Genomic DNA, 23,308 nt, shown 5'->3' on the forward strand with positions numbered 1-23,308 from the left:
TCCTCACACAAGTAAGGAAGGAGGAAAATCTATTACAGCAAACAATGAAAAAGTTGGATTTGTCAGATTCAGAACATCCAGTTCGAGGTGATGTCATGCTCTATCCTTCTGGCCTTTTGTTGTGGCAAAATGGGCCACGGAAGAAACCCCTAAAGAAAGCCCTAGAACGCCACAATACGCCTTTTGTGGTGTGTGAATCAACCTTTTGCGTACTGAAACCGGCAGGGTGCCATTTTCAAGAATGGAGACCTGTTTCATTGTCACACAAGTTCAGAAATTGAAGAGGATCTCTCTTTCTTCCTGAACCATGCCACCCATTTAAATACAGTAACACAAATTAGGCAGCAGTAGAAGTAATTGTTTTTGTTGTATTTTAAATAGTATTTAATCTAGATTTTTATATCTATATATATGATCTATTTATATGATCTTGATAGTATTGTAATAAAGAAGGAATTCTATGTTTATGTGAATTATTGTCATTTGTTGTTAATGTCAGTTGTTTCAACATGTTTGGTTGGCAGTACGTCATAATTATTGTTTTGAATTGAAATTATTAAAGAAGCGTGTATGTATATCGACAAATAAAACTTATCCAACAAATCAAATGTTGAAAATACATTTATTGATATAAACTGGAACATAGAAAAGTAGTCCAACATCCCCCAATGAGCAAGCACTTGGTAGCAGCTGCGAGGAAAAACTCCCCTTTAACGGGATGAAACCTCATAATGTAAACAATGTACATGCGGCATTTCCCATTTGTATTTGCGCTTGTGAGGCTTTCTGAAAGTTGTTTCCAACATACAACGGAGGCCCTGACATAAACTTGACTATTGTAGCTTGGCTCAATCCTGCCTTGCTGACTTTGGCTATTGTAGTGTCCGGGGTCAAAAGAATCAATAGAGCTATTAAACTCAATTACAGTGTATGCTGCAATTAAAGAATGTTGTTGCGTTACTTCTTCTATTCCCCACATCCTGTGTTCTGTTGACACAGGGTGTTTGTTGACGAGATTTAGGAGACACATTTTCTCCAATCAACCCTGCAGTTGCTCCACCTCATCTATTTTAAAAGGCAGATATCCTCCTTCAGTCTCACTAGCCATTGCATGCATCTCCTTCAGGTCACTTGTAAGTATCAAGTTTACATATTATTGCAAACTTTACATCTTCTCACTTGTGTTTTCTTTCTAAGAAGTCATTATGTTGCTTAAGGTCATTTCTGTAGCAATAACTACTTCATTCAAATGTGTTATTGTAGGACCAGACATACTAGGTTGATTTATTCGGTTGACTGATTTATTATTTTTGTTATACTATGCGTTTAATGAGTGTATCATTGAGTTTAGTTGCATCACTTGTTATTGTCATTGATTCTGGTATCAATCAAATCAAATTGATCAAAACGAAATATTCAGTACAACAAATTCTGGTTCTTTTCTTGAATGTGGATTGGTAACAGTACCTAGTGAGGTGTGAGGTGTTCACCCTTCCACCAAGTTTAGCCACAATTTGTTTGTAGGTTTAAGAGTAATCCTGCCGACAATCAAGTAAACCGACATATTGCGATGAAAGCATTACCTCCTTGGCAGAGCTATGATGTAACCAAATGATATATAATAAATATACATATAACAAAATAATATGTTCTCCTGTCCAAATTCTGTGCATTCTAGCATTTGCCTTCATCCACACAGGATCAACATGAACAAGTTCATTCTGATTGCAGGTAAAGCACAGTAGATTTCCAACAGATCAAATCAATGATTTCTTCAACTTTTTAAACTAATACAAGTCTTGTCTTTCAAGGTCTCTGCATTGTCATCGCGAGCATGGGTGAGGTTTTTGTGTTTGTGTGAAGAACTCATGAAATCAACAAAAATTATATAATAAAATAAAAATAAAAATGTATTTCAAAACAAATTCCTGTTAACCATAAGCCGCTTGAACTCTAAACACCTCACTCCAAATTCAGGGACTGCATTTCCGGACGACCTCCCATCTCAGGCAAAATCTCGGGACGAACTCCCACCTCAGGCTAAATCTCCCGACGAACTCCCACCTCAGGCTAAATCTCAGGACGAACTCCCACCTCAGGCTCAAGGTCCAGACACACTCCCACCTCAGGCAAAATCTTCAGACGAACTCCCACCTCAGGCCAGACGCCCGTTTCCAGATGAAGAACCCTGAAGACCCAATAACCTATTACGAGTGTGTCGGAGGGGTTGACACTTAGATTAGCAGTATCTTATAATGACTGTTTTGAATTGAAATCATTAAAGAATCTATATCAACAAATAAAAACTTATCTCACAAATCAAATGTTGAAAGTACATTTATTTGCTATAACTTGGAACTAAGAATGTTATTATATAACGTGTGGCTTTCACTCGAGGCACTTTTCATGCAGAGCATTTAAAGTAGTCCAAAATCCCCCCATGAACAAGCACTTGGTAACAGCAGCGAGGAAAAACTCCCCTTTAACGGGATGAAACCTGATAATGTAGACAATGTTCATGCGGCATTTCCCATTTGTATTTGCGCTTCTGAGGCTTTCTGAACGCCTCAGTGTTTCCAACATACAATAGAGGCTCTGTCATAAACTTGACTATTGTAGCTGGGCTCATCCCTGCCTTGTTGATTTTGGCTATTGTAGTGTCCTGGGTCAAAAGAATCAATAGAGCTATTAAACCAAATTACAGTATATGCTGCATTTAAAGAATGTTGTTGCGTTACTTCTTCTATCCCCCACATCCTGTGTTCTCTTGACACAGGTGATTACGCAAATTACCATTTAATCTGCCAAAATGATATGCTATGTGTTAGGTGTGCCATCAGGTATGCACAGTATGAATTAGCAAACAACAGTAATGTTATATCATCACAGAACTGGCACTGTTGAGCTGAGAGAATGTAGAATTGTTTTGTTGACAAGATTTAGAACACAAATTTAGGAAGAAGGTGAAACTGGCATAAAAATTTGATTTTACTAATTATTCCACTTTAACTCTACAGTTTTGAAATGAGGTGCAATAAATTCTGTTTGAGGACAAACAACTCCCAATAGAACCATTGTTAAAAATGTATTTGAGCTGTAAAACTGGTTACTTCACAATACTTGAAAGTCACTAATATTTCCATGGGTCCATGAAATCTTTAATATTTTGTATGAAATATATTTTGTGCAGATCTTTTCAACACACCCAGGTTTATGCTTTAAATTTCTGATTATAAAACTCCATCCAGCAACACAGGTGGAAATGTTTCTTCATGCAGTTTCCATTAACAACATGCCACCTCTGACTAGGATTGTCATCCACAACACACAATGTGCGTTATTACCATGACTTTGGAGACGACAGAGGAACATAATTTGTTTGACATTTGCAAACAAGTGCAAAATCTTGCTTTTGTGACGAGCTTAAACTACCATTGGCATGTACATACATTGCTCCACCCCATCTGTTTTAAAAGGCAGATACCTTCCCACAGCCTCACTAGACATTGCATGCATCTCCTTTAGGTCACTTGTAAGTATCAAGTTTACATATTATTGCAAACTTTACATCTTCTCACTAATGCTTTCTTTCTTAAGAGTCACTATGTTGCTTAAGGTCATTTCTGTAGCAATAACTACTTCATTCAAATGTGTTATTGTAAGACTAGACATACTAGGTTGATTTATTTGGTTGATTTATTTATTTTTGTAATACTATATGTTTCATGAGTGTATCATTCGGTTTAATCGCATCACTTGTTATTGTCACTGATTCTGGTGTCAATCAAATCAAATTGATAAAAACAAAATATTCATTACAACAAATTCTGGTTCTTTTCTTGAATGTGGATTGGTAACAGTACCTAGTAAGGTGTGAGGTGTTCACCCTTCCACCAAGTTTAGCTACAATTGGTTTGTAGGTTTAAGAGTAATCCTGCCAACAATCAAGTAAACCAACGTATTGCGGTGATAGCATTATCTCCTTGGCAGAGCTATGATGTAATCATATAATATATAATAAATAAACATATAACAAAATAATATGTTCTCCTGTCCAAATTCTGTGCATTCTAGAATTTGCCTTCATCCACACAGGATCAACATGAACAAGTTCATTCTGATTGCAGGTAAAGCACAGTAGATTTCCAACAGATCAAATCAATGTTTTCTTCAACTTTTTAAACTAATACAAAGTCTTGTCTTTCAAGGTCTCTGCATTGTCATCGCGAGCATGGGTGAGGTTTTTGTGTTTGTGTGAAGAACTCATGAAATCAACAAAATTATATAATAAAATAAAAATAAAAATGGATTTCAAAACAAATTCCTGTTAACCATAAGCCGCTTGAACTCTAAACACCTCACTCCAAATTCAGGGACTGCATTTCCGGACGACCTCCCATCTCAGGCAAAATCTCGGGACGAACTCCCACCTCAGGCTAAATCTCCCGACGAACTCCCACCTCAGGCTACATCTCAGGACGAACTCCCACCTCAGGCTCAAGGTCCAGACACACTCCCACCTCAGGCAAAATCTTCAGACGAACTCCCACCTCAGGCCAGACGCCCGTTTCCAGATGAAGAACCCTGAAGACCCAATAACCTATTACGAGTGTGTCGGAGGGGTTGACACTTTGATTAGCAGTATCTTATAATGACTGTTTTGAATTGAAATCATTAAAGAATCTATATCAACAAATAAAAACTTATCTCGCAAATCAAATGTTGAAAGTACATTTATTTGCTATAACTTGGAACTAAGAATGTTATTATATAACGTGTGGCTTTCACTCGAGGCACTTTTCATGCAGAGCATTTAAAGTAGTCCAAAATCCCCCCATGAACAAGCACTTGGTAACAGCAGCGAGGAAAAACTCCCCTTTAACGGGATGAAACCTGATAATGTAGACAATGTTCATGCGGCATTTCCCATTTGTATTTGCGCTTGTGAGGCTTTCTGAACGCCTCAGTGTTTCCAACATACAATAGAGCCCCGGTCATAAACTTGACTATTTTATCTGGGCTCAATCCTGCCTTGTTGACTTCGGCTATTGTAGTGTCCGGGGTCAAAAGAATCAATAGAGCTAGAGTATTATCACGTGGGACGGCTTAACTCGCATGTAATTGGTCTGTGCGTTTCCCTCTCTAAACTATTATTGTAAAAACTACTCAATCATAGCCTTCTGTTTTGGCTGCAGGTCCGGACCCGGGCCGCGGTCCGCCTGTTGGTGACCTAGGCTGTAGAATTGTAGAATTATTTGACAGAAAAATCTACTACAAAAGCATTTTAATATATGTACCTCCTGCAGCACAAAAAAATCCATACGACATCACCAGCATGTTGCCACAGCCCTCCAAGTGAAAACATAAAATCAAGATTGGTGGCTGTAAAAACAGGATTTGCACAGTAATTAATATTTTCACCCTTTTCATTATAGGACTGCAGGAAGTATTTATGTCAGCACAGAAATGGTAAAACTCTCAATCTGTGCTTGAAAGCCATCAGTCTTGATGAAGACTGATTAATTTAACGACTACGGGCAATCGTTTGAGGAATGTGTTGAACAAAAATTGCAAAATGCTATGTCAATTGATTTCTTCAGTTGGAATGAAGCAAACACTATTGATCCATATTGACAATGTGACAGTAAAGCAGATAAATATATGGCATGCAATTGCAGCTGCCAACTTCTTCCCACAGGCTGGAGAAATGCAGTGAGACATTAAGTAAATCCACTGAATGGAGCACAAGAGCACATGCAAACGTGGCTAAAGGTTTTGGTACCATTCCAATAAAGAAAACATTTTGGAAGTTTTCTTTGCCTTCCTAGAGAGCTCTAGAATGGGTCAGGAACTGTTTTTGTTTGTTGTTGTGGGCCTTTATAGCTCTTTTAGTCATTGTGTGATATTGGGCGATACAAATAGATTTGAATTGATAGTTTGTTCCACTCTCAGGTTCATTATCCTGTTGGAGGAACCTTGATCTGTGACTGAGACAGAGCTTTCTGACACTAAGCACTATGTTTTGCTCCAGAATGCCTTGATAATCTTCTGCAACCCCATAACATAACTGAGCCTCCGCCATTTGATGCTGCTCTTTTCTTTAAAATCTTCATTTTAGTCTTCTGAGCCGACACCAAAAAGTTCAGATTCTATTGAACCTGTCTAAAGGACATTCTCCAAGAAGCATTTCGGTTTGTCGACAACTCCAGTTGGGCTTTTTAATGTTTCTCTTTGAAAAGTGGGGTCTTCCTGGGTCAAGTCATGCTGCACATCGCACACCGGGGATTCCAGGGGCCATATTGAACAAAAGGAAACCAGACACATTTTTATGTCACTTTCCAAACTGTGGCATCTAAATCCTTACAGTTTAGAAACCATAGTTTGTGTGACTAATAGGAAACCACACTCCCTTGTGTGTGTATTGTCCTAAATTCAGTTTACTTACTTACTTACTGTTGTACTACTACTTGAACAGTTTTTTTGGCTGTTGAACATAACGTTTTCCATTATATTGGTGGTAACTTTATTAAACTTTGTGATTATCAAAAGTCATTGTTTGGCCTAATTCTTTTCCACTACATTACTCCCTTCATGAATCAGGGGGGAAAACAGGTAAGTAAAAAAGGGAGAGAGAGATATAAGAGGGATAAGCACGCGCGAGAGAGGACTAAATAGTGAGATGGAGCTGGGAATTAAGATAGTGAGATAAGGAGGACAACGCCAAAGTCAAGGAGTTAAGACGAAACCAGAAACACTTGCATATTTCATTTTCAGCTAAGAAACTTTTCTGGTCATAGTCTGGTTGGTCATGCGTGTAGATCTGCTGATAGGGACAGTGTGTAAACAGTGTATAAATCTTAAATATTGCGACTCAGTGCCATGTGCCTCAAATATGAAAGACCTGAATGTAGCAGCATGTGAATATTGATTTTAATTCTGTACACTGTAATTGCCTGTTCAGGTAAATAAGTGTTGTTAAGTCGAAGGTGTTGAAGAAGAAGCGGCGGCCCCTCTCGCTCTCTGCTGCTCTGTGTCCTGCAGGGGACAAGGTGTTGGGTGGGAGTAGTGGACAGTGATCCTTATCGGAGGGATTGCATGAGTGGAGCCCTGTGGGGCCTGTGCTGGGCTTTGATCCATAGCGTTGGGAGGTGAGGGGAGGATTATGGGGCAAAGACGGGGAGAGGAACATTGAACATTGTCACTCCTCGTGCACGTAGACGAGCACAAACACACATAGTTCCTTTAGGGCCGGGCGCGATTTAAGCCCTCTCACTCATCTACACAGCTTTACCTGCCTCATTACCTGCTGCCAATGTTCCAGTTTTATAGGACAAATAAAGCAATCTGTCCCGTGTCTACATGCCCAGTAGGGAGAGTTTAAAGAACATTGCCTTCTCATCGCTCAGGCAGCTTGGACATACATCACACGGATAGTAGATTACATTTCTTATGCACGTCTGTCCAAACGGTAAACACTGCAGCGCTAAGCAAACTCCCTGCTACGGCTGACTTGTCTGATCGCCGTTACCCTCTGACAGCACCCTCCCCTGCTTCCTCCTCTTCCTTCACTACAGAGCGCAGACAAAAATCACTTTTTAAATCAGTTCGGCTGGTTTGTGAGACTCGCCAAAGACAGGAGAGCTGAGGATGGTAAAGCGCCGGCTGTCCTCATTGATCTGCGCAGCCCTCTAATCTCATTAACTGGCTCTTGATTTATTGAGATGGGGCCCTGAGCGCACCAAGGTTATGGAAGCAAACACTCGGCCAGCTCCTCCGCATTGAGGGTCATATGGAATTGAGGTCAATTGACTGTTCGGCAGCCCCACGCTCCCACAATCCCTTACACCAGCCATTGCGTTCTCATTAACGCTGGTTTTTAGGGTGGGAAGACAGAGAGCACCAGAGGATAAATTATTGGACGTAATGAGGTGAGGCATCTCTGCATCCAGTCATCGCAAACCGACAAGCTACACAACAACACAAATCACGTGGCACCGACGATACAGCTATCAAACGGCGCTATCGATTACGATACAGCACGCAGGTAAATTGATCGATAAATAAAGAAACAACGGACACACTCCCACTGATGCTGTACAGATATTGAGCCGCTAGCGTATACGACATCAGCAAGTTCTAACGTTTGGTTTAAGAGCCTATAGTTGGTCTTATTTGCTACATGGTGGCTGCTGAGAGGCTTGACGGAGCAGATGGTTGTTCTTGTGGGAGAACGACGACACAGAATTTTGATCGTCTCAGCTTTGTGTAAGCAATCAATCAAGCTGCCTTGTAACCATCATGTCATGGGTGTTCACTGGTTGATCCGCAACTGAGTGATCATCTTAATTGTTAATGTAAGTGTTTGTGTTAGATCGACATTCAGATATAATGACATACACCACCTCAGTTTATCATAAGCTCAAGCTGTGACTGCCTTTGTATTTTTAAATTCATTTCTTTAAATGATACGTTTCCTTGATTTTTCTTAAGACAAATGTTATTGGAAGTTTGATTTTATTTATTATTATACACATACCTTGAGCAATGACATTAGTCAAACATATATATCTCCAATTCCTGCTTTTATGTCCTTTTCATATCTATTCCGTTTCTTGTATCTAACACTAAATCCCAGATCAGTACCAAAATCACCAGATTCTATACCAAAATGGCTAAAGGTCAGTGGCCAAATCAAATAGTTGCCTGAACTGCTAACAAAAGAGTTTTGAAGATGAAAACACTTGTAGGATGTGTCCTCATACATACTGTATACACTCTATATAGTTTGGTCTGGTTTAATCAGACTAGGTTTACTTTCCATCACTGTGCATAACTGAAACAATTCTGTCCTTTCTATGGACCGAAGGAAATATTCTACAGATCTGAAAACACTTATGAAAACACAAAGTGTTTTGTATCTTTTGCAGGAAAGTTCTTCCTTTGTTGAAAGACATATTCATTCCAAGCCTGGAGCCCCTCTGATTATTTTCTTTGTGGGTTCTCACCTGGTATTCACTGGGCCAGAAAGTGCTCACAGCAAGCTCCACTTGGTGCCACTGGCGGCCCTGGGAGCCGGAGATATTCCACACAGCGCTGCCTTTGGGGCCGCCATTGACCCGAATGTAGACCTGCAGGTCCCCTGGGCTGTGGCCATCGCGGCTGTACAGGAAGTAGCTGAACTGTATGCAGTGGGTGTCGTTCTCGCTGAGTGGCAGCAGAAGCAGCTGAGCCCGCTGGCCCGCGTAATGCTGAGAGGAATTCACCATCATGAAGGACCCTGGAGGGATACAAGGAAAGGATAACCATCATAAGGACTGTTGTGAAAAAAAAGTGGACAAAGTGAGGGCAGGATTTGAAGACTCATGACTAAAGAATCATTTAGCATTACACAAAAAACAAAATAGGAGCGCTGTATAATGGAAGCAGAGCTGCTTTTAGGGGGCCATTTAATTTACAACCTTAATTCACCATATATGTTAAAGTATTAAACATTGTTTAACAATAGTATTACACACTGGTTATGAAAGAAAATGTGCAAACAGAGCAAATGATCACATAAATTACACAGTGCAAGGGAAAGCAATTAGTGGACAAGTACTTAGGAGACTTTAAGTTTAAAAAGATAATGATAATGATAAAAAGCTCCAGGGGGTGGAACATAATGTCCCACTATAGACCTGAGCAGAGGGTTTCTATACGGTCATGAAAGTCCTGGAGAAGTTGCAGAAGCATGAAACCCCATTGTCCTTGCCTGGAAATGTTTTGGAAAAAAAAAAAAAAATATCCCATAATTGTTAGAAAATCCATGGACATTTTTAGATGATTTACATGATTACAGATTTTTTGAAGTTGCAATACAAACGTACAAATCTCACAGGTTTGGGATAAAAGTCGATAGTAGTTGTAAAGGTTAATGCAATATAATGTAAGGTAATATAATTAAATCAGACTGTAAAATATAATCAAAGTAATAAGGCTTTTATGTATTGGCTTAGAATTTAAGGACATAATTTGTCACATTAATTGGATTTCTGTTGGGGTCAAACTTTGCCATAACAAGCATCTAGTGGCCGTTAATGGTACTGCATACACAAGCACTCCAGTTTACAACTTCAAGTATAGGGTTCAAGCATAATAATCAATTATCATTTATCATCATTTACAAAAAAAGAAGACATCCTAAATGTTAATATTAAGACAGAAAACGGGCTCGTAAGCCAGACTTGGGTTCCCCTTTGTTTCACAGATAAAGAACACTGCTGTGGTTTTTACTTTATAAACAGAAATACCAGCAAAGGCTCCTGTTCTCCATAACAGCTGTGATACCTGCACCACCCACACACGCTTGACAAATAGCAGGACTGCAGCATTTCCACCTAGGATAAGACATTGAGTGACCTAAAATAAAAAATAACAAGATCCAACTATCTGGATTTCACCTGTTAACACCTCAACCCTGGATAGATATGTTCTGTTAGTTTTCAACCACTCAGCGCAGGCCATCTTCTTATTTTTAAACCCCGAAAAAAGTGAAATCTGACAGGCCCAAGGTTGTTATCCAGACATCCAGACTATATGTGCATTCCTCTCTGACTATTTGTAAAAATCTGGCCTGTCCCTGCTTCCCCCCTTTTACTGTGTGTCCATCAGTTTGCTCCGCTGCCTTAGATCTGGTCTGTTCAAAGCTCCAGCGCTGGGTGTCAGAGAAGGGCTTTTATTTTTGACCAAGGTTCACAGATTCCAAGCAGAATTGCAGATATTTTCTCGCTATGAAAAGAATGCCACAATAGAAAGAGAGGAAAAATGTAGGGGGGAGGTCTGTCTGTGACTCCGGCCTTCATAGCACCGCAAAACTCAATTTCAAGATGAGTCATTCTGCTTTTTTGTAGCTTTTCCTCATTTGAAGAGGGAAACAGAATAGTTGTGAGCGTGCAACATTGTCAAAAGTTGCAAAGTAGAAATGCATCCAGTAATACAAACGCTGGAATCTGAAGCCAGCGGAACAGAGCAATATTTTGAGAGAGGATCACTAAAAACAGTCTGTTGTCATCCAGTGTTCATGGCAAGGGTGGGTACAATCAATCAATGTGTGTTGTCCACATTAAACCACAGCAAAAGTTTAAATATAGATTCATATTTGAACAATCTCACCCCTTTTGTCAAACATATACCCAAAAAAAACCGTTTTTGAAAGTTTGTTTGCAACCAAACCACACAAAATAATCTCTAAATGGGTCACAAGGGGTCACCAAAAATAAAATACAATCCAAACACTGTCACCAAATATTTATACCTCCGAGTAAAACTGCTGACACGCAGTTAAGGATCTTTACTTTTGAAGTTGCAGCCGGCAGTAAAAAAGAAAGTTTCAATGTCACAGCATCTGTAAAACTTGTGTCAATACTGTGCCGCGGTTGTATACTGACAACAATTCAATACACAGTGATGGAATAGAAATGTGCAATAAGTGAGAAGAACCATGCACTCACACTTCTTTTGCCAGGAAAATGATTTGGATATGAATAATCCATGTGTCCCTTCTTTGACTTCAGGTTGCAGTTGTTGCGTTTTTAGAAAAATACAGCTCCAATATCACATCCCCAGATGCCTCACACACCTTTGTAATGACGTGAAATTAAGTGAGTGAGATGCTCGCATTATAGAAACAAATCTGAAGCAGAGATGAAGCAGAATGAGGCATTTGCTGCACTTATTACCTGGATTGGTTAAGGTGGCCGCAGGGAGCCCAGAGCGCCATCCCCAACTTTACTAATCTTCCAATCATCATCATCGCCATTACTGAATCGAGTCATTTGGTGTTGCCGGTGGGAGGAAAAAGGCGGCTTAATTGTATGTTTGACCTTTCGCATCTACTGCAGTTTGTGCTGGTCGGAGATGGGCGGGGTGAATGAGCCTGACAGGGTTATCATGGGTAGTGTAGTCGTCTATGTAGTGTAGTTGAATGAGTGTGCAATCAGAGCCCTGCCTCATGCTATTAATCATACTGACACGGTTATTAGGCCATAATGGCAACCAAGGGAATGCTTAAACCAGAGAGATGGCTGTAATACTCACACACTGACATGGAGGACACATATCAGCACACACACACACTCTCTCACACACACACACACACACACAGACACAAACACACACACACACACAATTTACAGGGCCCCAAGCGATCTCAGTTCCAAATCCTGCCGACCTTCCCAGGAGTAAGAAGTGGCTTCTTCCAACCCCCACCAAATCTGATTCCTTTCTAAGTCCACCACCACTCTTCCTCCTCCTCCTCCTTCTCCTCCGGTCCTTCACATTCTTCTTCACTTTCACCCAACTTCCCATAACTCAACCTGCATTTCCTCCTCCACGTCTCCTCAAATCAACTATTCATCTGTTTTATGTCGAGCCAAATAGCTGCAGGAATAAAAAATATCAATGTGTGGTGACCGGTCGCTCACAGGACAGGATTGTTTTGGTATTAGAATTCACATAGATTATGCCATTCTACATGCATATTTTCTTCTCTCGACTGGTGGTTCTTGAGTAGCACCTTAGCGGTTTACTTCCTAGGCATGGTGAAGCAAATAAAACTATTTCAAATGAAGGTATATACAGTTGACGAGATGCAAAAAGTGTCAGTTGCAAGATATAATTGCTGCTGTTCAATTTGGAATGTGCAGTTTTAAGTCTTTACCGTTCACGCATTTGTTTATGAAAAGGCAACTGTGGTATGAACTCAATTATACAGAGTGTGGCATGTGTTATCTAGCCTTTTTCGATGCTTTACCCCTGGTGCAGCTGGATCATTTGGAATTCAAAAGCAAGCACATATCACCAGGAGCCTGGTTAAATATGGAGCCTGCAGTAATGCTGCTCGGTCAGCAGCTCGGGCTGTCAGTTACACAGCAAGCCAGCTGGAGAATCACAGACAACCTTTGGATTTCTTTTATCATAAGCAATGACAGTCCCCTGGTTTTTAAAAGCAAGGAAAAGGGGGGAAAAAAAAACCCAGGTCAAAAGCTGGGGCAGATCCTCGACATGCTGGATGTAAGCACATTTGATATGCATGTCACAAAACCGCCCACACCACTGTCCAACGCTTCCCCTCTGTTCCATCTCCCGTGACCCAAAAGCACGGATGAGACGTCAAGCTGCCAGAAATATCCTATGATAACAAGCAACTGCTGTCCTTTGAGATCTCGCTGTACTCGCTGGAAAACAGGGATATTTTTCCCTCCTTCACCTGCTAACATTGGAAGCTGGTCAGGTGCCGGCTTAGCCCTCGTCGGCCCCGCTGCCGTCCCTTTGATCTGTGAGGACTCGGAGGGGAGGCTCCGTGGATAAATTGCTTTTCTTCACCTATGAACCGCTGGATCCCTTCACTGAGTAAAAGTTACCAAGTGTCCTTCTGTTGTGACAGTAAGGTTATGACTTGCCAGAATTAAGGAATTCAAATGTTTTTTAAGAAACACTGAGGGGCATTCACAGCTTCTACTGTATCTCTGGTGCAAAACCTTTGGTAAATATTGCAAGATTTATATCAGCCTGTCTGATTCAAACCAGAGCACTGCAATCTCTGATGAATACATCCGTACAGTTGTAAGCTTGGGTCACCATAGTAACAATAACACTTAGGCTAAACATGTATTAACTTAAGTATCACTTGTACAGTCCACCTTGTTGTCAAATCTCTGACTCCAGAGGACGAGGGAGAGACAACAACAGGCTGTGGCCGCCTAGTGGCTGAATGGGGGTAAAACAAGACCTGGAACTGCTTTCTCCATATTGCAATTTGAGAAATACTGTTGTGCTTTAAAATGATAAAGAGAGGCGTGTGTGTGTGTTTGAGAAGGAGAGATGAGATGAGATCCGTCCCTGAAGGTCCGCAGACAGGAATATGTTTATTCCTGCAAAAACAGGACATCTCTTCAATTTTGCATTAAGAATTGACGTGATTGATGCAGTAATTGGGAACTTGATCAAATTCATGAAGATATTGCAGGTCTGACGACCGCATCCTTGCGGCCTGAACATGCAGACACACATGCAAAAAAACACACGTGCATATCTGCACACAACGTGTTAAAAATTCTCCATAAATCCATAAAAGCTGATAAGGCTCCATCTATTTCTCCCGTGACCCTGCCAAGGGCAAGGGAACATGCATTAAGAGATTAGGGGACGGCCTCAGCTCCCTGAATTCATATCAGAAGGTGGGGTGGAAACCTGAGTCATAGGTGTTCCCACTTTTATCACACTTACACTGAGGGAAAACGGCGAGGAGCTGAAAGTGGAAGGGAGGAGGGGAGCGGGGGAAGAGGGCGAGATAGGAAGGCCTTTTATCTTTATGTTTGTCTCCATCATATTCTGTTAGCTTTCCTCCATTCCCATCAGTAATGCTTTGTATAACTCAGCCCGGCCCTGTGCTGCCCAATGAAAACACCATCTTTCCTCGAAAAAGACCAAGCAAGAACTGATGTATTTTAATCAGGGTTTTATCTCGAGCCAACCACCACCTCCACCACGACTCCCCGTCTCCCTGAAACACAGTTAACTGTGTCTTGTTGGGCTGCTGGTTGTGACGATTGGCGATTGTGTGATCTGAGAGCAAGCAAGACCATTTTCCTCAACATCCACCCACCCCCCTTTCTCCTGGGCATCAAGAGAAGGTCGCCCAAGATTTTCAATTTGAACTCTGAATTTGGTCTTTCAGTTCTTCATTTTCTTTTGTTCCGCTATTCTTTTTTGATTGTGCAACCCTGCAGCAATGTTGACCTCAGGTGATATTGCACATATAAAAGAAGCAAAGGGCGGGCATAGATGATTGGGAGCGCACAGATCTGTCTTGCTGTTCGCTTCTCTTTGTATCTCTGGCGGGGGTGTGTGATCTGCCCAGCTGGCAGTAAACACTGGTGCTGAGGCTTGTTTACTGGAGCCAAAAGGCAATGCAGATTTCGCCATTTACAAAGTGACACAGTGCTTACACCGTGCAAATGGGAAATCTGCAAACCAACACCAGCTGGTCATGAATGCGACACTGACGGAGCCTAAACTCCCTGCAAACAGTGTGCGTCTGACTGCCGCTGACAGCCAGAGCTAATGAATTCCCCAGGTGAGATTCAAGAGCCCAACAGAAAACCTGGAGGCTGGTGACAACAACAGAGTCATTAATGTGTTTTTTCGCCTCCAAAATACACGGATTAAGGCCACATAAAAAGCAAAATATGCCCACCAGATGTACATTGCTTGTCAGATCTGAGTTAAGGTTCATGTGGCAAGATCACGACCCTCGACTGTTCATTAGCTGTACTTTTGAGGACCTCCGTGGATTCAATCAGCTCCATCCTGGAGTTACTTAAGTTAAATATTATCCCAGTGGTTTGTGTTATTACCTTAGCTTTTATGGAACATATATATAGCACGTAGCATTGTCCAGTTATGTAAACCTTCTATGATAAAGTATATCTTCATCAAGGACCCCTCGTCCTTTGATTTAGCTTTTATTGGCAATACAAAAACATTTACTATTATTAACTTCAAATCAGATATACTGAAATACTTACTGTGAATTGTATTACGAAAATACATATTGGTGGTATTTGTGTGAGGACTTATTTGTTGATTTGAATGTAAAGTAACGGTGACAACTTGCACCTGTTGATAGTCGAACATAGGACACACATGCAAAGATGTATTTCTCCCCATTGAGTGTGTTTCTGTTCAAGAATCTTGACAAATGTCATATATTGCAATGATAAATAAAGTAAAAGACCAAAATGTAATCAACTCTTTCCTTGACCAGAGTCCCACCTATCTAAAAGAAAATGACATTACAATCCATAATTCTTGATATATCTTACCTCCAGCTTGGGCATGACAAAACGTACTATTGACTTTCGATTAAGGTGGGAGCATTATGGGTAAGGAATCTGGTAAAGACTCATGGTAGGAGAACAAACAGTGGGCAGTTCTCATTGTTCCACCAGTGTTACAGATGTAGTAAACATATTCATTTCAATGAGCTGATAGGAAATGTCATTCTGATGTCACAAAATAAATAATTTCTGAATATACGATCAATATCTTAACCTGAATCAGATTTGTCTACGGTGACCTTTTCTCTGGTCGAGCAGCCATTGTTTTTTTTCATGCTCATGCTCATGACTGACTACTTTTATGTTAATGATGACAACAGACTGCAACAGGTGAAATATCCACACTTCAAAATGGATGCAACTCTCCCAAGGACTAAATTTGCTCTAGAAACACATACACAAACGCAAATATATGAGGTCAAACTCGATACACACTCCAGTACTGTATTGGGAGCTAACCAGTGACACACACCGGGCTGACAATCCTCCCTTATACCACGACCACCTCTACACTCCTTTGCTGCATCTAGATAAACCACACACCCTCAGCCTCTTCATCCTGTTCCTGTGATCTACTGTTTGTTTCATCTCGGCATCCCGGAAGCCTTTTGGGGAGCTTGTGCTCTGTTCTCTCCGTGCCATCATTTCTCTGTTTCTCTCTGGCCTATTTCTCTGGTTCTGGATTTTAAAAACGTAAATACAGCATATCATCCCCCTGTGCTCCTTCCCCTTTCCTCCCGACATGCTGCTGAGGATCAGGCACCATGTTTGGACATCCTGACCTAAGCTGTGATGAATATGCAATGATGAGTAAGAACAGAGAGAATATAAAGTAGTTTCAGGCTACACGAATCAACAGAAATTGAATATGTATATGCGTAAATATAAAAGTAATTGGAATGACTGACATCCGTGTTATCCAAAATGATTGATCATGTGTGGTTCTTGATGAAGAGTTGTACACGCCAGAACTTAATTGGCTAAATTGGCTCAATTCTGATTGGTCAATGGCAGCATTCCCTCTGTAGGGGTTGATCAGATAAACCCTGACATTATGCATATGTACATATTTTATGAGCGAGAGTTCCTCTTGTCAAACATGTTGCTTCATTTGCTATGGATTCCTCGACATACAATTTATTCATGATTGCAAGGATCAAACCGCTGTGACCTTTATGAATGCAACTTTCTGCGCTGTTCGAAGCAATAAATTCTCCAAATATGAAAATGAGCCATACTGATACATTACCATCCAAAGCTGAAAATGGTAAAATGCAAAATTCTAAAAAACACATGAACTGCATCTACATAATTTACAATCTGCTTCAAACAGCTGTTTTCCTCCTAACACCTAATGGATATTTCTGAAACTGAGACGACGGTCCTTCAAGGTGAGAAAATCCTATTGTTCAAAGACATGTTGTGTTATCACACTCTCCACAGCTCCTAATGTTTGTGTCGCCTCAAAATAGAATTGCTAAAGCTGCCATAATGTACTGTAACACACTCCATCACATTCGAGACCCTGAAATCTCTCAGACATCAAGTGTTACAATGAGGGGGAGGGAAGCGGAGCCTTACAACATCCTGTAAGATCAAGACACATTACACAATGCAACACGAGAACAAGTACTCAGGTAGAGTAACTTGAGGTAAGAGGAGGAAGAGACCAATCGATGAGACCAGGTCCTGCAGAGGAGCTTTCACAAGTCCTCCACTTCTGTGCTGCAAAGACAAAAACTTCCATTTCCTAAAGCCATCTCTTCTCCAGATGAGCTCATGTCATGGCTATGTTTGCCCTTCACTGATGCGTGCTTCAAGAAGTGGGTGGGAAGTTTGAGACCAATATCCTAAAATCGGATTTCCATCAGTGGTGCAGTGCAGAGCCGCAGCAGCAGCAGCGTAGAGGGTAGAGGTCTGGATGTGCCAGGCTGGATCAAGGCCCGCTGCGACCCCACTTCCCCCCCCCCCCCCCACACACACACACACACACACACACACACACACACACACACACACACACACACACACACACACACACACACACACACACACACACACACACACACACACACACACACACACACACACACACACACACACACACACACACACACACACACACACACACACACCAAGTGATTGCGATAAGGCCGTATCAGTTACAGTCCTACTGTGTGCCGGTGGCAGATATGGAAACGTAAAGTGCATCTGGAGGAGAGAGGCGACCATCTGGTCCAGATCACCTTCAAGCAGCACAATGACCCTGTATCCACTAGCAACCCTACTCTAGCTCACCCACCCTCTCTTAGCTGAGCAGTTTGAGCCCTGACCTGAGTTAAATACTGCCTACACACCGTACAGGTTAGTGTAGGCAGAGAAAGCTACAATACTGACACAATGAATGCGACAACAACTACAGCAAGGCCACTGAGTGTGACAGCAAAAAAACACATTTGCTTTTTGTGTGTTAATGAAGGCCAGCACAGATACAATAAATATATTCATTTTTAAATTAAATCAGCAGGAAGTTGTAAATTTGTGCAAACATTATTACTAAAATACCAATTAGCATTTTGATTTCAGAAAATACCCCCCAAGTAGAAATGAGCTTTTCCAAAAGTTTTTATTTCATGAAAAACCAATAAAGAAGGATTAGGTATGAATACAATTTAGATAAAACATTAACCTAACAAATTGTATTTTTATCTAAATTTCTAAATAATTGTTGTAGATAGACTTGGGTTGATGTTTAATTCTGACAGTAGAGGGCACACTAATGCTGCCCTTCAGGGTTTATCCAGGCTCTTTAAATAACAAAGAATGTGTCTGTGCCTGAACACATGGCAAAACCGTTGGATTAAACACAGAGAGTGGTTTAAATTTTAAATGTGTCATTGAAAGGGAGCCCCGCTACCTGATAGGGCCCCTTTACAACTCCCATCTGGGACAAAAGGAAACGACCAACGGCTAAACGTACCGCACACAAAGCCGGAGCAGACAGTTATTCAAAATCACCCACGCTTGAATCCAATTGGCTGCGAGAGGAAAACAAAACCAGCCAATGGCCTGTGGCGTGATTCAAAAGGGCCAAACAGAAAGCAGGCCTCGCTTCAAGTTAATTTGCTCGCACAGATGCACGTGCAACGCTGCTCATTCAAAAGTCATTTTTTCTGCCAGACAATTGAAAGACGTTTGTGCTCCCCGGGACCTTAATTCATGTCTTTGCGTGGCTGTGTTTTTAATGGTACAGCTTCCAGCGAATAAAGCCTTGGAAATTGAAATCAATAGCAATAAATCAGCATAATAAGCATCTCGGTTGAAGTTGGGGGGAAAATGCTTGCTGGTTTCAAATCTATCATTTGACATTTATGAGCGGAATTCTTAATCCTCAGATCCGCTAACGGTGGGGGTATAGAGCTGTCCGACTGACTACAAATCATTGCAGCAACGCAGGCAAAAAGAACATAAAAGAGCCGCCGCTACTGGCCCGGCATCAGCCAGGTCTGTGATTACAAATACAGAGATGAAAAATCCTGATGAAATATTCATAAGGGGAAATACTCACAACTATTACAGCAATTACATTCGTTATTTCGGTTACAATAGACGAGAATGCCGCCTGTATATTGCAAGGTCAAGCACTGGATTGCGAAATATTCTCTAGAGCAAAGGACTCGATGGAACAAAACGACCAGGGCATGTAAAAGGGAAAGACCTCAAGATGTCCCTGTCCCTCTCGCTGGCATACAGATCCATAAGTGAATTCAGGGTGACAGAGGCAGAACAACAAACAGAAATGAGAGACACAGATTTTCAGCCATGGATAGACGGGGTTATTCCTCGTGTCTTCTCCTTTACTGGATTTCTGTGGACTGCGCTACAGCTGAACCTAAGGGCAACAAACCCCTTAGAGTGCTTCCCAAATGTCAGGAAAACAATAGCAACTGTAGTGACAGTGGCTGTTAAAGTTGTGACAAGACAGCAAGTGGCTGGAATTAAGAGGGAGGGGGGCAGAGAGAGAGAAGGGGGGTTCAAAGAGGGTGTCTGGCTTTGTTTGCTGGCTGTTGCCATCCTATGGGGGGCGTGACAAGAAGGGGTGTCACGGAGACAAATGGTCCCAACAGACTGGAAACGTGGTACCCATGGACGAACTAAATCCTCTTCTGTATGTGCACACGCAGTGACCTACACACTCATTCATTCATACACACGATCTCATGACAGCACGAGCAGAGCCGAGGAGAGGAGAGGGAGGAAGGGGAGCAAATGGGAACTGGGTCAAAAATCCAATTAATCTATGACGGGGGAGAGAGAGAGTGTTTGGAAGATGTTCAGAGAGACGGGAGCCACGAGAGATGGGAAACAATACAACACTGACCCCTGACCTGTGTGTGAGAGAGCAAGGTGTGTGTGTGTGTGTGTGTGCGCATTTTGGGTCAGTATCAGTTTATTATGCAGGACTGAGTGAAAACATGTACACGCTTGGACCTCGCTGTTTAAGAAAAGGCCTCGGCTGGCATCTTCATATAAAGCTTTGCTATTTTCAACAGGCCTTTTGAAGTCCTATGAAAGGATTATCAACTTCACCAAATTAAACATAACAAGCAGCTTTTGACTTTCTTATTTTCAACTTTTTCCCATTGAATTGGGAAAAGTACAGGAGTGAGACATAACAGCTGAGGGAGTGACTTTTATTTTTCAACCTAAGCCACTCTTCCGCACTAATCCTCCACAGCTTTGCACAAATCTCACCTCCTGTAGGGTGCTACAGCAGAAGAAGGTATGGAGGCTAAATGAAGGTGTGGAAAGTGCATGTGTGGGTCCCCCTGTGGATCTGTGGATGTTAATTTGAGGCGAACGGGGCTGATCCAGTGGGGCGGTGGTGATGATGACAGGGTTGCAGAGCAGCCACAATGGGTGATAGGTGTCAGCTGTGAGGATAAATAATGTAATGCCAAGGGATGTAATAGCAGCCGTAAGATTCGAGCTGGTGACACTCCCGGGGATTACACCACTCTAATGGAAGACAAGTTCACAGCTTCCATACTCAGCGGCCCACCAGAGTTGGTAGGGAGGTAAGAGGGAAAGAAGAACAAGAGTGTTACTAGCTTTCCTCTCTGTGGACTGAAACGTTCAAGCATGTTGAATTTCTGCATGAGTGGTGAAGGTCCGCCAGCTGTCAAGAGCAAAAACGTCTTCTTCCCTTTGTGATGCGGTATGGATCCGCCCTCAAGCAACCACTCATAGAATCTGAAACCCGATGACGCTGGAGATTATTTTGTCAGCTGTCGTAAGGAAAGTTGCCTCCGCTCCCCTATCCAATTACAGCCACTCAATCAGTCAGTCAAAATACACTCCCTCACACAAGCACAGTGACAGGGAATCTTAAAACAGACCTAATGTGTCAATATAAGTGGTATAGTATTACAATACATTTCCCAAATTTCCTCATTCGTGTTGATGATCAATTAATTTGATAAATCGCACCTCTCCATTGATTCGTCAGTTTATTTAAATAGAAGGTTTTGATTTGCAGTTTGTTGTTGTACCTCTTTTTCAAACAACTACAGCCTCTCTCTCTCTTCTCTCTCTTTGTCTCTCCCCCTTGAGCTGGGTTTAGTGTCTGGATGCAATTATGGCATCCTGTATCTCGTGTCTTAAAATGTGCCTGTTACACATTTCCATTGTGCGTTGAGACCAATAAAGGCACAATAACTCTTGACCTTCTCTATCTAAAAGACTTTACTCATGTAGGGTCCTTCTGTGTTGTTAGTATGATTTTATAAAGTATTCCCTTTGTACAAGAATGTTATTAATACATTTGGAACTGTTGTGGGACGGTAGGAACCTCAGCTACAGCAACAGTAGACGAGAGAACATCATCTGTCCTTGTCTTAGGATTTGTAAAATGGTCCATTAATTAGAAATCAAGGAGGTGGAAAAAGACAAACCACTGGCACTAAGATGCTGAAGTATCTACTAAACAAAATACTTAATGTGCTGTTTAACAGTCTCTCCACTGCCAACTACGCCACCTGCATGGCAAATATGGTGTGTGAAGAACATCGGTTAGACTAGAAGTGTGGATTCCAGGACACTGTTTTATGCTTTAGTTGTACAAAAAGACAGACAAAAGTCAACCGACAAATTTCAGAATAAGCTGAACCTAAGGGTACAACAAGTTTTAATAAACATAGGGCCCGTTTAGGATACTAATTCCCCAAATTAACGAGAACACCCAAAATGTCAAGTTTATTTTCCGGCAATGTTTTGCCTCCAAGCAGGGCAGAAAACAAATCAATATATTTTGCATTTCATGTTGCTTCTAGCCATCGCACTGCACCCGGCCTTTGTGAATTTCTCATGTGGTGCACCTGAGAAAGGTCTAATTAGGAGACTAATTGCAGTTTGAGGAACGAACGAACGAACGAACGAACGAACGAACGAACGAACGAAAGCACGAACGAAAGAAAGGAAGAAAGGAAGACAAGAGAACAAGAGCAGATGGGTGAACACGGGGGGTGAGGCAAAACTAATCGGGAAAGTGGAAAGAGATAATGAGAGAGTGAGAGACAGACAGAGGACACAGTGCGAAAGGGTGAACCCTCCAGTGGCTCTCATTTCTGGGGTCATTTCTGCCTTAATCAAGGCTCTGTGGCACCCACGGGTGAAGCGGAGCTCAGGAATGTGCTCCTGTAGTCTGCAGAGGGGTGATCAATCAGAGCCGGTGGCCGCCACGCAGATGGTGTGTCGTACCGTAACTAACACTAACACACGCGCGTACTAACACACACGCTCTGAAAGTGACAGTGATGAATTAGGAAACGCTCAGACAGTTTAGAAGTCGGCAACTCTCCTCATCTGCATAATAAACTGTCGCATGATTTCATCTCACTTTGTTTCCCCTTCTCTCCTTACCTGCCTTACGTTTTCTCCTCTTTCAACCTGCATCAACCTCTGACTCAGTGATGCCTCCTATCATCACAGGAGAAACTAACTCCTTACCGTGAATACTCAAGTGGATTACTTGCAAAATGCTTGCTCCAGATTTGCCCCCGTTTGTCAGTAAGTCTTAATTTGTGCCAAATAGCGCAAAAGGGATCAGGGACAGCAACACGTCAGAGCAAATATTCATTAAATCCAAATTCTTAATTGATTAATAATGGATCTGCATCACACATAATCCAGCAAATCCCCCACAACTGAACCCCTCCTCATCTGTGAATTTGGCTTCATATTCCACCACAAAGGACAACAACAAATGGAAAGGAATTCAAAGTCTAGCTTAAGAAGACCTTGACATTCATACTTCTACAAAGTATGTGGATTTTCTGCTTATTTTGAGGAAGTAATTGATTCTTGTTGATTGCTATTACAATTTATTATGAAATATTGCATTGATCATTGGATTATAATGAATTTAAATA

The 23,308-nt window shown here is 41.6% G+C and overlaps 1 protein-coding gene across 1 annotated transcript in view; it reads right to left on the reverse strand.

Annotated features, from left to right (window-relative positions):
- Nucleotides 1-23,308, reverse strand: part of ptprua (protein tyrosine phosphatase receptor type Ua) — a 162,008-nt gene that overhangs the window by 72,601 nt on the left and 66,099 nt on the right. Inside the window, exon 3 of the mRNA XM_076157262.1 lies at nt 9,006-9,277. Coding sequence (XP_076013377.1) covers nt 9,006-9,277 — 272 coding nt within the window. The remainder of the gene's footprint in view (nt 1-9,005; nt 9,278-23,308) is intronic.

Source organism: Genypterus blacodes, unplaced genomic scaffold (assembly GCF_046128005.1).
Source record: "Genypterus blacodes isolate CSIRO-AG114 ecotype Tasmania unplaced genomic scaffold, CSIRO-AGI_Gbla_v1 ptg000072l_1, whole genome shotgun sequence".
Classification (NCBI taxonomy): domain Eukaryota; kingdom Metazoa; phylum Chordata; class Actinopteri; order Ophidiiformes; family Ophidiidae; genus Genypterus; species Genypterus blacodes.